The following is an 18,773-nucleotide window of genomic DNA, read 5'->3' on the forward strand; positions in this document are numbered from 1 at the left end:
ATATTCAATTTTCACCACAATTTAACACTTTCTGTTAAGAAAACCGTTAAGTTTAACATTTAAAAAAATTTCTTCAATTTTCATGCCAAAAGCATGTTCTTTATTATGTTGATCAAAATAAAAAATATAGTCAAAATTAATATACAAATAATGTGAAAAAGTCTAACGTGTCAGTTATTTTACGATGAAGGAAGTAAAATATACCTTTTTGCCAAAAAAAATAAATAGAAAGTATAATACTTAAGAAAACATGGGCTGGTAAGTGTATCACTTAAAAAAAATACGGGAGAGTGCCCTGTTCTCTTCACCTTAAAAAAAATAAATATTAAGTAAAAATAATTTAAGTTCAGTAACAATAAGTTCAGTTCAATAAAATTAATTTCATTTCAATAAAAATAATTTCAGTTCAGTAAAAATAAGTTCAGTTTAGTAAAATTCAGTTTTCTTAAAGAAGAATTATAATTGAAAATCAGTAAAAATAATTTCAGTTCAATAAAATTAATTTCATTTCAATAAAAATAATTTTCAGTTCAGTAAAAAGAAGTTCAGTTCAGTAAAATTCAGTTTTCATAAAGAAGAATTATACTGTAATTGAAAATCAGTAAAAATAATTTCAATTCAATAAAATTAATTTCATTTCAATAAAAATAATTTTCAATTTAGTAAAAATAAGTTCAGTTCAGTAAAATTTAGTTTTCGTAAAGAAATGGATTGGGTATGGCCGTATGGGCGTATGGAGAAGGGGGTATTGAGCTTACTTTTGTCATCAGTTTCTCCAAAAGTCCAAAACACTACAGCTTTCCTACTTCATCATTCTTCATCATCTATCATCTACCACATCAGCAGTAGTGATACCACCAATCACCAAACTCAAATTCCTTCAATTACAACCCAAACCCCCAAATTCTATGTGCTTCAATTATTGTCCAATATGAAGAATTAATTGTTTTTAAAACAAACATTAAGCAGAAAATTAGACAAAGTAAGTGATAAAATGGTGGTGAAGCAGCAGCTTATGGCATCAAAAATTGGCATTAATGGCGGAGGATTACTTCCATTGTTAGCTGTTCCTTCTTCTGTCCGCTCAAATCCCACTTTACCCAGACGCCAATTTTCTCTCTCATGTAATAATCCTCTCTCCTTTTTTTTTTTTTTTTTTTTTTTTTTTTTTTCCTTTGAATTTTATTTTTAATTGCTGTTTAATTTTACTGTAATTTTGGATACTTGTTAGTCTACTTTTTATTGCTCAATTGCCTCAAACCATATCAAAGTTTTGCTTTTGTATGTTTAACATGTAGGGTGTTTTGTATACTACCTCCGTTAATGGTTATCTGCAACTTTGGAATATTTTATATCTTACAAATAATCCCCAAAGTTGCAGTCTTGCAGATAACCATTAACGGAGGTAGTAATTCAAAATGGTTTGTTTAACGTGTGCCCATGGACATTTGTAAATTCGGCGAAGAAAAACCCTATAGAAAATAGTTTAAATAGGGGAATGGTGAACCCGAATGGAAGTCATTTTGGTTTGGAAAGGTTGATTTAGGCTTTCATATTAGTAATCAGTGATGTTTTCTTGTAATTAGTCTGTTGGTATCATATATGAAGCATATGATATGTGTTTGACTAGAAAAGGATGAGGTGCGCCATTTATTGGCAAATGCACATAAAAGTGTGTGTGTAATGTTTTCTAAATGCGGATTTGAATTCATGCTAATGGTTCATTCACTAGGTGTCTTTACTGCCTTGAATTTGTTGTGGCACATTTGATTACTCATATGTTCGGTCATAAATTTGATGCTTGAGCATAATTTGAACTGGAGATCTTTATGAACATCCGGCATTTTTGATATCTATGACCTCAAACATTGACAGAATTGCTCAGAGACCAAGTAAAGATTGATTAACTGTCATATTGCTGAAGAAAATGGACACAGATATATTACCATCTAGCTGTATGCTCTACAGCATTTAAACACAGCATCTTCACATGTGAATATCAGTATTTAACTTTTAAGGGGTGTTGGAACTTGGAAGACTTCGAGACTTTGAGTAATATATAAATTGTTGGGTCAAGTATCTCTAAGGGAGCGTATAGTAGTATATATGTCAATGTCAGAAATGACTCTTGAGAGTTGTGAGTGATCATGTCTTGTCTACCTTTGTACATGCTGCCTATTATTCTCCTCTTGTAGCCAACTCACTTAAAAATTTTAAGCTACCCTTTTATAAACACTTTAGGAATTTCTGCTGTTTAATTATTCAACAAAACCATCAGCTTTGGCATCCTGATAGATTTTGACATTACCAAATAATTGTCCTTGTTTGTCAATTAGATATCATTGTGCAGAAGGTATATATATTCAATTACCAATTAGAAGACATTACTAGCAAGCTGGGGTAGTAGGTTTGTTAGACGTAAGATGACTATATAAACTGTGTCTGGTAATTAGAAAAATAATAACTACGTTGGCTTTCACTTTTGAAATCCAGAAACTGAAATGCTGGAAGAATGAGCATTTGCAAATTAGTGTACTTAGGACCAATATACATAGATATACTCTCTGTCAGGTTTTGGTCCCTGATAAAGATTCTCCCAATCTAGTTTTGTCTATGGTGGGAGATTCCGAGATTGCTCCGTAGCTGTCCTATGTTCTGTCCACTTAATTCTCTCTTTACCCACATGCCTCTATCTCATATGATTTCTCTCTCCTCTTTCCCTATTTTCTAATATGTACATTTCTCTGCTATTAACTGATCTATCAGTTGGGATTCAATTTTACTTTTTGTTTTGAGGATACTTCTTTAGTTGGTGTTGTGGTTATTCTTATTCTAACTCTCCAAGGGGAAAAAGGTTTCTTGTGCTAAATGTGTAATCATTTTTTATTGAATTTCCCCCTCTTTTCGCTTCTTGAATCTAGAGTAGGAATAGGCTCTTGTTCTTTACCTAATTTAATTGAGCTTATGAGATCGTAATAGATGATTTGAATAATTAGGGGTTACATTATGTTGGGTTGGGAAAGGATGTGTTAGCTTGAACAACCTGAGTGAGGCTATTGAAGAAAAAAAAATTCTCAACGGTAACCCTTAATTTTGAATTTTTCTCTTTGAATTTTTACTTGGATGCCCTTTTTCTCACTTAAAACATCTTTTTTCAAATTCTTCCAACGAGTTATCTTGTTATGTCCCTTTTTCTATACCAGACAGTTCTTTATGCCGATTTATGTTAGCCAACCCCAAATCATTTTGGGACTAAGGCTTTGTTGTTGTTGTGTAGCCAAACGAAAATTAATTCGTAGTAGTAGCACTATGTTTGATTGTTTTCGGTGAAACATGAACATGTGGCACTAATAAAGGTTCTTTACTTTATAAATTGTTCTTCATTTGTGTCTCTTTAAAAACCCGAATGAAATAGGATTTCAATGGGAAATGAAGGAATAACAAGTTTATCAAAGAAACTTATGTCATTTTAGTTTCTAAAAACCTTATTTAGTTTGAAACAAACCTTTTAACAACTTTTTAGAGCAGAAAAAAGTTGTTAAACCACATATTTCAAGTACAACTAAAATCACAGGGTTACCAATTGAGAATTAAAATTAAGTATGGTTTCCAATGAGAAAATCCAAAACATATGATTATTGTACTTCCCAAAAATAAAGTGGGTTGTTGATTTATCATGGATCATGTAATTAGAGCAAAAGAGTTGTTCTTTTTCAAGTAGTTCTAATGCTATATATATATGGCTCTTATTATGGTTATTGATAAGAACGATTAATCAAATTTGCACGAAAATTAGGAAGTTAGCTATTACCATTTATATAATGTGTATGAAAAATCAACTACCAGTTTGCTATCCAAGTACTCCATCCATTCTCGAAAGTTCGACTTGCTTTCTTTTTGGTATGTCTAGAAATCAAGACTCAATTTTATTTTATTCGACTCCATTATATTTTATTCTATTTTTGGCAATCTCATATTACTATTTAACCCCCTTTACTCCATCCACAATATATACACCTTTCCAATTACTCTCCTACTTTATCCACTTCTTTGTTACACCTACCTACCTTTTTACTCCATTTATTTGACTCTATTTACCTTTTTTATACACCCACTCACGTTTTCTTAACTTTCCTATAGACAAGAATCGAACATTGTGGGCTTTGTTTTCATGTAGACTTCACTTTGAGTTAGTAGGCTTGTTAGGTGTAAGTCGACAAAACCATCTAAAAAGTCTTTAATATATTAGCAATTTGACAACTATATTGGCTTTTACTTTTGAGTGATAGTAATTGTTACGTTGATAGCTGGTAATAAGTGCTTCAGAAAATTAGCATATTAGGACGTTCGTGCGGATATATAATCACTCCATCAAGCACATCAATTGCAATATTTAGGTGATCAAACATGCTAATTGTTCCTACTTTATAGATAGCAAAGTAGTACTCCGTCAATATGCGGAGCACCTCCTTAGCATAGTTGGGGACTTGGGGTAGCATCTTTGTCCCATTTACTCATGGTTTCACTACCTTATATTCTCTTAACCTAGTATAAAGATAAAGGGAAAAAGTATTGGTAAAAAATTAAACCTGGTGACATCAACTTTAGGGTGTGGCTACATTTATTGAATCTGACTTCTACGACCCATTGGATTGACACCAACTTGGTACGAAAAGAACAAATTTACATGAATAACATTGTATTGGGACCTATTCGCCATAAAGTTATTTTTACCAGTTAAAATCCTTTTAAGCATTTTATTAAAAAAGGGAATGTTTATTTAATCAATTTAATTTACAATCACCTAAATTAAAAGTAAAAAAATATATCCCACCTTAGGTGATTTGTATGTGCTTAAAATGTTCCTGAGTTTTAACTCATTGAAAATTTGAAATCATCTTCTCACTTTTATCTTCAATTAAAAAGTACTAAGATTTGTTCTAAAATGGCATCAAAACAACTTTCTAGCAAATTGGTTGGATGCTGGTGTAATTTATGTCAACTTTGTTTTTAGCAAGTTGGTACCAATTTGATGATTGGCACAAGTTAGAGTCGATAATTGTAGCACACCCCAAAGTTGGTGTCCTTGGATGTAATATTGCCATAAGTATACTGTTAAATGTGTACTCTGTGTTGTGTCTTTGTGATTTATATAGAAAGACTCAATGTTACTCATAAAAGTTGGAAGATGCATAAATTCGTGATCTATTTTGTTAGTTGTACATTCTATTTTCATTCATTCTTTTTCTTGGTTACACTTTTTCTTTTATCCTATTTTGGCAAACTTTTCTCACATTAACTCATCTACAACCACTCTACTCTTTCTTACAAAAAGCCCTCTTACAACACTTTCTCTCCTGCTCTTATTACACATATCCCACCTTTCACATTCCCTTTTCACCTCTCGTTGGCCTATGGTATCCACATGAAGTGTTACTAACATTTAGAGTTGAAGGCAATCTTTACAAATAATCCTATCATAGTTTTGAAATTGTTAAAGACAGTAATCTACTTTTGCCAACCTCTTGTATCTTCTCACGTGCAATTATTTTGTTTCTGTGATTAGTTCAGTTGTCTTTGACATGTTGTGTGGTTGGTGGGTCGAGAAGGGTGTAAAAATAGTTGTACACAATATTGGATTGGAGGGTAGTGTTACATTGTCTGCTTCTGAGTGTCTGTTTGCCCTGTCAATACATAAGAGATATTTAAGGCTGTTAATATTGTTTGTTATATTTGGTGATTTTCACTTTCGAAGTGCCGGAGTTATTTGAGTGTGACCATCAATGTTCCTAATGCCGATATGTACATCGTTATGGGACAGTCTTATATGCCATTATACAGTCAATCTTGCTAACATTGGTGATGTTTTACTGAACTAAGGGCAATGCACATGTTTTGACTTTGGTCTTTAGTATCTACATTTTTTTGTATAAATATCGTATTGAATGAAGAAGGGACCAGAATTTTGTAGAATTCGACAATGTTTGACTGAAAGAGCTTGGTGAAGCAAGTGGAACTGTATTCCATGTTTGAATGATGACTTGTTACGAGATCAAACCTGTACCATGGCCTATAGGTGTCTTTCTCTTCTGATATGGTCCGCTATTTACTTGAAATATTGTGTTTTTCTTGTCAGGATGTTATGTTTCTCCTTCCGCTGCTGAAATGGTGAGACTTAGTTAATCCTTGCATTTTGATTGTGTAATTGGTTGCATACCTATGTTTTCTATACCGACTCTCATAAGAAACATTAATTTCTACTGAGAATCCCTATTTATGTTGACATATTTTTATACAAACCTAGTCTCTGGAATCCTAGATTTTGTTATTTGCACTTTGATACACTAAATATTTGATTGATGATAAATAAATGTTATTTATGTTTTGAAGTAAAACACAAGGAAACAAGGAAGTTCAACTCAGTCTTCAGTCCAATACGAAGTCCAGTCCGAAGCCAGGCCTCAAATGTTAGTGTTGGATCAAGCGACTTTGATGGAAGAGAGGAGTTAAATAGTCAAAATATATCTTCAAATGGCTCATCCACTGAAAGTTCCTCTCAAATGTAAGTATCAGTTTCCATTGTTGCAAGTTTTGCAACCAAGTAAGCTTTTATTTGTGATCTTTATGTCATAAAAAGTTTGTATCAGTTTTTGTTGTTGCCAGTTTGCAACCAAGTAAGCTGTTGTTTGTAATTTTTATGTCATAAACAGTTGTATTTATGTGAAAACAAGTATGACTGATACGCATCACCTAACTAAAATAATCCTATAGTCCACTAACAAGTTAGTGAGAGAAGTAGGGTCATACAATGTCCTTTTGATCCTACTATTTATATGGTCGAGTGTTTTGATGTTGGAATAATTGAAACTAAGACAATAATTGAATAGGGAATTATAAATACTAAGGTCTTGTTTGGTTGACAACATAAAATAGGGGAAGTGGAAACTCATGGGAATGATAAGTGGATAGTTGTTTGGTTGATGCACAAAAGCAAAATTGAGGAAGTAGAAATTCATGGGAATTTCAACTGGAGAGATGAATTTATCGCTTGCAGCGTCCCACAAAACATGGAAAGTAAAATCACCAAGCCTCCCCTTGGTTAATCAAGATTCATGGGTATTTAACTCCCCCTTCCCTTCATCCCCAATTCTTCATTTTCTCTCGCTCAACAAACTTTAATTCTTTCACCCTTCCCTCAAATCTCTCAAATTCTCGATCATTGTTACGTATACTATCTAATACTCTCTACTTTTTCCCCGTTCTCTATAGTTGTACATATCTCAAATATTCTAGGGAGAAAAACCTTCAAGTAATCAAATATGACACCAAAAAGGTCAAGACCCGAAATTCGAGATAGCCACGATAGGCGCTAGGCACGAGGCGCAGGCGCGCGCCTATCGTGTATGAGGTGATTGTTTTTAATTATTTATTTTACTGTTTTCTGAGTATTAAAGATGTAGAAAAAAGCTCAAATTAATTGTTTAAACCGATTTACAATTAATATTTTTGTGTTTTTATTTTTTTAAAAAACAATCAGAAAAGAGGGGAGTTTAAAGTTGAAAGTTCTAGATCCACTTAGAGGGGGGGGGGGGGGGGGAGGGGGGGAACCCTACTCGTCCATTCCATTAATTCCTACTCATTTCATTCATAGAAATTCTTTAAATGATATGGAAATTGATAATGAGGTTAAAATGTTGTTTTAATGTGTTAAATGACTCAAATCAAATATTTAGTTTGTCTCGTTACACTTTTTTCCCAAATTACTTATGAATTGTTGAGCTCTTTAAGTGTCGTGAAATCTAGAGGTGGTGATATCACCTTGTACTTTAGATTAATAAATGGAGATATTGATATGAGGTTGAATGAGTTTGCTCGAACTTTCGGCCTAAGCATTAATTGTATTCACAAATCGCCACACAAATATATCGTTGCAAGTCTTTGGATGGCTCTCACAGGTCAAGAGAACTGTGATTCGCTCCAAAATCTATGTGCCACTCTAATCCACCACCTTATCCCTAAGGTTTGGCAATGGTTTGCCTGCATTACTGTTTTTAGGAGGCATGAGCCTCTAAATGTTTAGAGTGAGGAATTGGCCATTTTCGGTAGTTATGTTTACTGAACAACTAACCCATACAAAATTAATAGTGTACCAACTTGCAGTCCACCATAAGAAGATAGCTAAGGGCACTGCAGTGCTGTCCCATTTACTTGGGTGATTTGATCACCCACATTGATTGTGCTAAGATCGGTTTCGTTGAAACTGAGCATGTCCTGGTCCTGATCCTATCCAATTCAATCTAGCCTATTACAATAGTCTACATGGGTTTGTAAAAACTGTACTCCTACTAAGCAATAAAAATCTAAGCTAATTGCATCTAAGGAAAAACTATACAAAGGTCTGTCACAGTAAATACAATCTATCACTATCAGTAGACTCCAAAAATGACTTCCTTATATCTCTATGTAGGAGTCATTTTTTCTCTATAATTAATTACAACATTCCTCCAGAGTCCAGACCCAAATGCCATAAATTGCTTCAGCAATAGCCATCAAATATTATTACTAGCTGCATTCGTTTTCTCTAAAAGACTACAGCTGCCTTCTCAGCTGCAACACATTGAACACATATTTCTAGACTTTAGCTGATGAGCTGAGAAAGAGCAAGAGAAGAGCTAATGTCAATGCTCTCTGGAGCCTGATCATGTAACTGCAGCTTTAGTGGGTAGTATATGCAAAATAGTCATCCATAAAGTGAATACAATATTAGGACAAGCTTTAATATTACAGATCACCCTTCTCCACACCACCTTTTCATATAGTTCTTGAAGCTTCTGTTACATTAGTATGAATGAGAAGCCACTTCTATTGTTAACTGTATTCCACCCACCAACCTTATCAATGTAGTCTCTATATCTCCAAATTTTTCTCACAAGCCATGAAGTGTGGAATAGGCATAGTGGAGACATCCCTTTCCTTGACATAATATATGTGAATTCATTTTACCCAAAGTTTGTCCTTTCTGTAAGCTAATGCCAAATGGATTTTGGTAAGGGTAATTTTATTCCACTCATGAAGGCGTTTCATGATTGTTGTATGAATTGTGCCATCTCTTTAGTGTCCTATTTAAGATAATTTCTCATGTGGCTGTGTCTGAAAATTGTGCTGTGATGTCTCTGGCAATCAGAATAACATGTTTGTGATTCCTGCTCCTGTACTTTGATGTGACAACCTTTTTTTTTTTTTCACCTTTTGACTTCTGGTTAGTCTTTCATACAGAATATGTCATATCTTAATTGTGTATGATCTGTTGCCATGTGTATTAGGATGAGATCAATTTATGATCAAATTTTGATTGTTTGGCAGTGACAAGCGTCCTAGCCGAATCCCTTATCCTCTCTCTATAGCTATGGTTCTAGGTGTGTGTGCTCTGGCGTTTTCCCTTGTAATGTTTGTCAAAGGAGGGCCTTCATCAATATTGGCTGCAATTGCAAAGACTGGATTTACTGCTGCATTCACATTAATATTTGTCTCAGAAATTGGGGACAAGGTATACATTTTTGTAATAAAGCTTTTATCCGTTCTTTTGAAGTTATATTGGTCTGCAGTGTCATTTGAGTCCGTGATTTGAATTAGAATAATCACCAGGAGCATATCACTTCCTTGATCACATATTTTTTTGATTTGAGTATATAATGTTAATTACAGGTGGCTATTTACTTTGCTAACCTAAATTTGAAAATGATGTTGAAGCCATGTTTTTTTTTTTTTTGGAAACATCGAGATAAATAATTTTCATATGAACTAACCAGCATTACTGTGCTGTTATATTAGTAGATGCGATTTTATTATAATTATGTTGAGTTCTTGTTTGGCTGTCAAGGAGGATCTCATGGCCATACAAAAATCGTATGATTCTATGATTTGAATTGCGTTTTCAATAAATCCATAGGTAGGATTATAGGCTGTTAAAGTGAACAAAGAAGAGCCTTTAAGAAGAGTAATAGTCCTCATAAAATGAATATTTTTTTATGGGAGGTCTTTACATAATGCACTGTCAATGTTCAGTATAATGGTTTACTGTGATAGGCCCGAGATCAAATAACTCATGCAATTTTCAGAGCTCTTTTATTTATAAAGGACAAATGTTATATTTCCATTTATATACCCTTAGACTGCCTCTGGAATGTTATTTTTTTGTGAAATGGAAATATTGATAAGTTGCTTTGTGTCCGTGGAACAGACATTTTTTATTGCTGCTCTCCTGGCCATGCAGTACAAAAAAGGACTGGTATGATTCTCTCTCTCTCTCTCTCTCTCTCTCTCTCTCTCTCCACATTCATGACTCTGCACTTTATGTTATTGAACTTATGTACGGACATTGAAATCTTTCTGTAACGGCTTTCTTGTAAATGCCAAAATGAAGTTCATGTGATTTTGCTGACAACGTATCACATAAAATCTCATCCTAAGGTCTGATGCTTTCATGTATTTCACTTGGTGGGACAGCTAATAATAGTACATAACCACATATTGATGCTCAATATTATCAGAAGGTGGATGGCCTACCAACTTAATATAAAATAATCATGGAAGATTAGAAATTTGAGTGTCTGTTACCAGTGAGCTCTAATAAAATTTGACACTATAGATGATAGCCTTCTTAAAATTACTGTGCGTAGGTGGCACTTTTCAGCCAATATACAAAGAAGTCTCCTGTTTCCTCTGCGTATAAGCAGCATAATTTAGGCATAGGTTCAAATGTGCTTTTTGCTCAGGATTAATTAAGAGGATGCCAGCTAGTTTTACCTGTTTTCTGCATGTTGAATATTGGTTTCAGAATTCAGGCATGAAAAATTGAATATTTGTAATAAGGAATGCTTTGCCAAGTATCATGAAGAGCAGAGTGGAGGGTCCATTGTTTTCAATTAGGGTTGAATTTGTAAAAATGATCTTTTCCTGAGATTTGCATGACACTAAAGAATTCTGTGCCCCATGTAAAGATCATCTTTTTATCTATTAAGGACACATGATGGTATACTCCCTATTGATTGAAGGGAACATCTTATGATTAAAACATGTAGTTAACCAGTCTAACTTTTCATATATCTATCAATGATGAGTTGGTTCTTGAGAAGTGACAACCACAAGTCATGTAGAAATTGATGAAGCTTGAGAAACTGATAAAGTAAAAGAGTAAGCTTATCTGACTAGGCCATGCCAAGGTTTATGATAACATGGATTGATGCACTAAAGAAGCATAAGATATAAACTAGAACCTTGTTACTCTCTGTTGCTTGCGCATGTTTACTTATCCGCCTTCAACCAAGATTGTCAAAAAAAATTGAGTAAATTGTTATTTTGCTAGCGCTTATTGTGTCATTACTCACTAATTTCTCCAGATCTATTACAATGAATATTTTTCTATTGGAAAAAAGTTAGCATAACTAACTACTGTCTGCCAGGTATCTTAAGTTTTGTTCACCTTGATCTTTTGGGTCGCCATTCTGTAGAGCTACCACATGTCAGTGTTGAGTGTAGCTTTTTCATTGCACAAGTCCTTTTTCTGCTACATGATTAACTGTTAAGGCATTTTCTAGAGGGAGTATGATCACAAGTGCAAAATTGAGTGTATTTCCATTGATGAAAATCCTATGTTACAGTCTTTTTTTCATGAAACAGGTGCTGTTAGGATCAATGGGTGCCCTTGGACTGATGACCATCCTTTCAGTGATAATAGGACGAGTATTTCAGTCTGTACCAGCTCAATTTCAGACAAGTAAGTGTTTACCTCATATTTGAGGAATCATGTTTGTAACTATTGGCCTAACTTATGTATGCACTATGTGTCAGGGAGTCAAGCTCATGAAAGCACCTTTTCTATCTCTCTCGGGAAATTCTCATGTCGCCTCTAACAATTGCTACGCTTGATTGGTAGCCCCTTCTGTTAAAAAAAATTCACATGATGAACCTAATTCAGTTTTTATTCACTTAAAGAACTAATAAGACCTAAATGGATTATTATCACTAAAATGCAAACCATGGTTAACCTATTATGTTACTTAAATGGCCCTACAATCCTCAACTTTCTCCCTACTCACACCACTTTACAACATCAACCACCATCACCACAACTCTTAGTAAGACCCTTTTTAGCCCAGCACAGTACACCAATCACTCTCCCTCCTTGATCCTAATATATGGGTTTTGAGTGCTGCTTTCGAATCCAAGGAGGTTTTACAAATTACAATCATCACCGAACACATTTAAGCATTTGAGAATCTGAAAAAAAATATTATATAGAAACCTGTTATGAATTAACTTAATCTGGCAATTTCTTAAGAAATCTATATTATAAATTTCCAATGATGCAAATGAAAAGGGCAATGTAGTTCATTTTGAGTTGTAATTAAATCATTTAAGAAGGCAATAAACAAAAAAGAAATGGACTTTTTTCGCCTTTTTACCCCATTTTTGTCTTAATCAATTTAAATGATTTACAATCTTCAATTTCCAATTAACTACAACAAAAGACAATAAAGGAAGCAGAAAAAGAATGGGAAGAAGCTAAATTTGGGAAATTAATTAAATAAATTAATTTTAAATAATTGATTGATGAAGAAAAGGAGACTTGATATAGTAGCAGTAGGAATTAGGAAGGCGTGAAAAACAGGAACAAAAGCGACAAGAAATCCTATCAAATTATCATCCTCAACACTAATCTCTCTCTCTCTCTCTCAATATTCTACTCCTGCTTTAAAAAAAAAACTCAGATTGCTTGGTGATGTTGGGCACTTAGGTGTTAATGGAGGAAAGGAAATGGGGCTGGGCTGGTGGCTGGGTGTTGTTAATGGAAGTGGGTGGTTTGATTGTAAACAAAGATAGAGAAGGGTGCGGGGTTGAGGTTTTTATTTTTTTTTAAAAAAAAGAAAATAAAAATCACTGACAATGGTTAGACTTATTATTAAAGACTTAAGGAGATAACATTTGAATTAGGGTCATTTTGTGATTTTAAATAAAAAGGGGAAGGGGTGAGGTGGGGATTACCAATTCAGCGTAGCAAAAGTTAGAGGCTACCATTGAGAATATTCCATTTTCTTTTGTTTCTGTAATGTAAAAGATAGGAAATCATAGGCTTGTTTGTTAAGTTTCATAATGCACCTTAGACTTGTCATATGAATACCAAGATAATCTAATTGATTCTACAGATTATAGGAGATGATCATAAAACGCTAACAAAATAAATCCTGTCTTGGAGAATATCATTCTTGCACTTGGCATTTCCTACCAATTGTTTTTATGACATTGTAGGTCCTAACAAGATTGATCGTAAGAAATATTATTCAGATAGTATTAATATGCGCGCATAACAGAGTGTAGTTCAAGTTTTTTGAATTATGTATATTAGGTTATACTTGGAAAAAAAGACCCCTTCATTGCTCCTTGTTACTTTTTCTTATCTGTATGGAGAACTTAGGGGTGTTTGCTTGGGGTTTTTGAAATGGGTTGGGATGGAGTCAAATCTATTTTAATGTTCACTCTGGAGCTCCTCCCAGCCGTCCCCAAAATAGCTTCCCGTACCACATTTCGAGGGTACTCCATGGGGACGTATTTGGGCCGTACCCGTACCGTCCCCGATACGGGAAACGGCTACACTTTGGCGTATCCGTGCATCATTGTTAAGGGTACTTAGTGTAGACTATTCTAAAATACATTGTATCTAATATTGTAATTTCAGTGGTGGTCATTGTACTCCCTTAATTATTGCTAGTGAAGTTGTTTCGTCCGTGGAGATCTGTACCGTGGTTTTTCCCCTTATTGAGGAGGGGTTTTTCACGTAAAAATCTCGTGTGTTGTTTTCTTGTTCACGGTGGTGTGGCTCCATACATTTTGCTAGCTCCACTCTGCTTGGGGTTTTTCCGTGGAGAACTACATTTTGCTAGCTCTACTCTTCTTCACGGTGGTGTGGCTCTTTCACCCACACACTCTTCAACACCCACGATACATCACATCTATATACACATATATGTGTAAAGCTTATCATATAAGCTTCCTACCACATGCCATCCTCCTTGTCTTCTTCAACACACCTCACCAAGCTTCTCACGTACACAGCAACCAAGTCAACACTTGGAAGAGCTTGTCCCCCTAAACTAGACATATTGTGTCTAAAGTCATCATCACTATTTAATGCTCAACCAACTTGGGACTTTATTAGTCCACAAACTTCTTCCAACCGTCCAAATGCAACAAGCCTTTATTCTTCTTCTTTCTCACCACATTAATATTATTAATACAATAATAATATTAATTAACTATGATTTGGGGAGAATAACCCAACAAATTCACTTTTAAGTTTACTAAGTTACTGCTACTCCACCATCCAACTAAATGCATTCACCTTTTTTTTTTTTTTTTTTTTTCTTACACCATTATTATTATTACTACTAATAATAATACTTACTTAATTGTGATTTGGGGAGATTAACCTTTGTTGGGGTGTTCATCTCAAGTCCCACATGGAAAGATTAAGGAAGTGAGAAGCACCTTATAATTAGAAGCACACTCCAAATAGCATGAGGCCTTTTGGGAAGGTGCCCAAAAACAAATCCGTGCAGGCTAAGCCGAAAGCGGACAATATCATATTAATGTGGAGTAGAGTGCACGTGTGATCTGTCAAGGTGGGTGACCGGGCCTCCAACAACTGGTATCTGTTGTGGATGATAGCTAGGGATAATGTGAGTTGGGAGATCCAGGCTATGTTGTTGTTGTCTTTTGTCGAAAGTTCTCATAATAATGTGGATGGTTAGGAGGCGAGTCCCGCGAGTGAAAGCGGCGGTATAAGACGATTGCGAAGCTGGAAGGCCGATAACAATATTTGTTATCCGAAGGGCTAAGTTGTTTGAGGCCACAAAATCGAGACCTAGTGGAAAGTGTCCATTTTTGTGATGTTGTAGTTGTGTTTGATGATTTGGGTCGAGGGAGGAATTTGTTGGGTTATTCTCCTCAAATCATAGTTAATTAATATTATTATTGTAATAATATTAATGTGGTGAGAAAGAAGAAGAATGAAAGCTTGTTGCATTTGGACGATTGGAAGAAGTTTGTGGACTAACAAAGTCCAAGTTGGTTGAGCATTAAATGGTGATGATGACTTTAGATATAATATGTCTAGTTTGGGGGGACAAGCTCTTTCAAGTGTTGACTTGGTTGCTTGTGTACGTGAGAAGCTTGGTGAGGTGTGTTGAAGAAGACAAGGAGGATGGCATGTGGTAGGAAGCTTATATGATAAGCTTTACACATATATGTGTATATAGATGTGATGTATCGTGGGTGTTGAAGAGTGCGTGGGTGAAAGAGCCACACCACCGTGAAGAAGAGTGGAGCTAGCAAAATGTAGTAGCTAGCAATTGAGAGTATAAACAGTGAGTGCATCTCCATGTGAAGGAGTGTACAATAGCTGTAGTTGTGATGGAAGAACAGACGAGAGGCAAACACAATATTATTGTGAGGGGTATTTTTGGATTAGTATAAGTACCAATGTTAGGGGTACTTAGTGTTGACTATTCTAAAATACATTGTATCTAATATTGTAATTGCAGTGGTGGTCATTGTACTCCCTTAATTATTGCTAGTGAAGTTGTTTCGTCCATGGAGATCCGGACTGTGGTTTTTCCCCTTATTGAGGAGGGGTTTTCCACGTGAAAATCTTGTGTGTTGTTTTCTTGTTGTTCCGTATATTATTATTCTTCCCGATATTGTGTTTATATGTTGCTCCGTCCCCAACCTCTGTTCCGGCTCATTTGCAACTTGGAAAGATTACCTCTGATTTTTAAGTTTCTTTGTTTTATTTGGCATAGCTCTTTTATTTCCTTTTCACGTGGCTAATTTGGTCATTGTTAATATTATTAGCTTATCTCTTATCAGCTGATCTGATTTATTATTGTCTCTTACATAAATGCCATTTGTGTCTATCATGATCCAGAAACTCATGTATTTAGCTATATATCCAGGTAATCTGTAGTGTTTAGGATGCATTTAACATTTAGCTGACACTCGGACAGTCAACTGACGTCGCAAATACTTTTTTCTTTTTCTTTTTTTTTTTTTTAAGTTGCAACACTTGGACTAGCATGAAGTTTTAGGAGGTTCAATTAAATGTAATAGAAAAATATGCAACTGGGATTTGTTGAGGAATTAAAAATTTTTATGATAAGAGAATAGTGGGTGTAACTATTATTATTATTATTATTATTATTATTATTTTTTTTTTTTTTTTTTTTTTTTTTTTTTTTTTTTTTTTTTTGTGTAAGGATGTGAGAGAAACATAATGAAATAAGTGAGTGTATTTCATAAGAGGAGAGATTTAATAAAAAAAAAAATGTAGAAGATTTCCATTTGAAGGAGTATCTGTTATATCATGGGTCAGTGTTGCATTGAGCTCTTTAAACATATAAAAGTTCGATGCTAATCATGAATGGTCTCTATTTCAGCTCTTCCAATCGGAGAATACGCTGCTGTGACTCTTCTACTATTCTTTGGTTTGAAGTCAATTAAAGATGCATGGGACCTTCCGGCAGATGATTCCAAAGATGAAAATAAAGATGGCTCTGAACTTGGTGAATATACTGAGGCTGAGGAGCTTGTGAAGGTGAATTTCAAAACACCAGTTTTTCAGGGTACTTATAGATCACATATTTATATTCTCAAGAAACATCTTAACTCTCACTTCCTTCATACTGTTACCTCTGTCTCATTTACACCATATCTGAACTAACAAATTATGAAGTATATATTTACTGCCCTAGTACTGGACCTTTAGGCTCTCAAGTGAATCTCTTCGACTCCATTTTGTCCAACAACAACAAAGCCTTGGTCCCAAAATGATTTGGGGTCGGCTAACATGAATCGTCATGAGGAATCGATGATATATAAAATAGGACATAACAAATCTCTTTGACTCCATTGTGTCCAATAAATTATAATTTCCTTCCAAAGTTTCTAATAATGACCTTTTTTGCTTGAACAAAACAAAATTAATTTACTACTTTTTATGGGGTTACAATCGATTGTTTACTTTATTTAATCTATATCAAGCTGGAATACAAATATAGATTAGATCTTATAAATTTGTTACCCCCCTCCCTCCAAGAATTAACTTCTCTGTATTGACACAATGGAGGTCATGCTGACTTTCTCTAATTATCCTACAAAAGGTGAAAAAGCTGTAATGATAACCATTGCATTAGTGGCTGATAGCTTATTGTTTGATGTGCAGGCTTCAAAACGACTGACAAACCCATTTGAAATTCTATGGAAGTCATTCTGCCTTGTGTTCTTTGCAGTGAGTATTTAATACGATCATTAGTAGCTGTATTTTTATTAATTTCATTTTGCTGAAACATGCTTACACTTTTGTTTCTGAAGGAATGGGGTGATCGCTCAATGCTTGCTACCATTGCCCTTGGTGCTGCACAGGTACGATATAGAACTAGCATTCATAGATATAAACTTGTATGCATCCATAAGTTTTACAATTATATCTTAATTACTTGACTTTCAGTCTCCATGGGGCGTGGCAAGTGGAGCCATAGTGGGACACCTAGTTGCCACATCTGTCGCAGTTCTTGGAGGAGCATTTCTTGCCAAGTACATTTCTGAAAAGCTGGTAGGTCACTGAATTGTTTCTGCTTTAAAGTTTTTCTATCTTGCTGCTCTTATTTATCATGCTCACTATATTTCCCTTTAGGTTGGCTACTTGGGAGGAGTCCTATTCCTTCTTTTTGCTGTAGCAACATTCTTTGGATTCTTTTAGTTCCTTGTGACATAACAAAGTCGAAGGAGATTTCCCCTAAGATATTATATTCAAAACGTTTATCTTCAAAAGGGAAATTGTCAGAAGATTTGTTCTCCAGATCAGGAACTCCTCCCCATTGACACTTTAGTTGGATCATGCACGTAGAATCTATCAGCTTTATAGCCAGTTTGGAAATGTTCATACAAGTTATGCCATGCCATGTTAGCAACAGAACACCTTGAGTAGGAAATTTGACAAATTCCAATAACCAGATAAACAAAGTGAAACCTGTGAAGAATAGGTATTTATTGTTACTGATAAATTTTTTGTGCCTTCCTTTGTATGACATGTATTTAAATAACAATCTTGCAAAACCAGTTTTGTATAAATAATGATTTACCATGAAACGGTGTAGATTTTATTGATCGTAAGAAAAATTGTATTCTTAGTTCAAGTACGTTTCATGTTTTGGCATATATAGCTACATTACTTGATACAGAAATGTGTCAAAGGTTCATATAATATGAAACGGGGGTAGTACAAATATCAGTTTAGTGACATATCCCAAGGTAATTTCAATTTGTTTATTTGCTCATACTAATTGAGAAAGATTGCAAATTTTTTTTCTATCTCAAGTACTCGTAACTAACTTTGCTATTAGAGCAATTATTCTCATACACCCCCTCGAGCTCAGTTAATTATGTTAAGTGAATCATGATTCAAGCGTAAGATGTTCCTTACTAATCAAGGAATACACTCCTGACTTGGTGATTATACTCGAAACAACACCCATAGGACAAAGATGAGTGAAGAATGGTATCAATGAATTTTTATCATCCATGTGTTTGATCCATTACAAGTAATAATGCTATAATATGAAGATCCTGGAATAGTTCATCCAGCCTTTCATGATTCACAATTGAAACAGTTGAGAGGTTTTATTCTTACAACGACGCGTGTATCATCATGTTTCATGATA

General features: G+C 34.5%; 1 protein-coding gene across 1 annotated transcript; it reads left to right on the plus strand.

Annotated features, from left to right (window-relative positions):
* The first annotated feature begins 750 nt into the window (after positions 1-750).
* Positions 751-18,251, plus strand: LOC145608284 (protein PAM71-homolog, chloroplastic-like). The gene is made up of 10 exons (XM_081663900.1): positions 751-1,124; positions 6,391-6,562; positions 9,364-9,547; positions 10,241-10,288; positions 11,680-11,776; positions 16,491-16,648; positions 17,276-17,341; positions 17,425-17,475; positions 17,561-17,665; positions 17,747-18,251. Exons 1-10 carry the CDS (start codon positions 995-997, stop codon positions 17,810-17,812), a joined length of 1,077 nt encoding a protein of 358 aa, XP_081520026.1. The 5' UTR covers positions 751-994; the 3' UTR covers positions 17,813-18,251.
* Positions 18,252-18,773: the final 522 nt, after the last annotated feature.

The sequence above is a fragment of the Chenopodium album genome, chromosome 23 (assembly GCF_948465745.1).
Source record: "Chenopodium album chromosome 23, dcCheAlbu1.1, whole genome shotgun sequence".
NCBI classification, from domain to species: Eukaryota; Viridiplantae; Streptophyta; class Magnoliopsida; order Caryophyllales; family Amaranthaceae; genus Chenopodium; species Chenopodium album.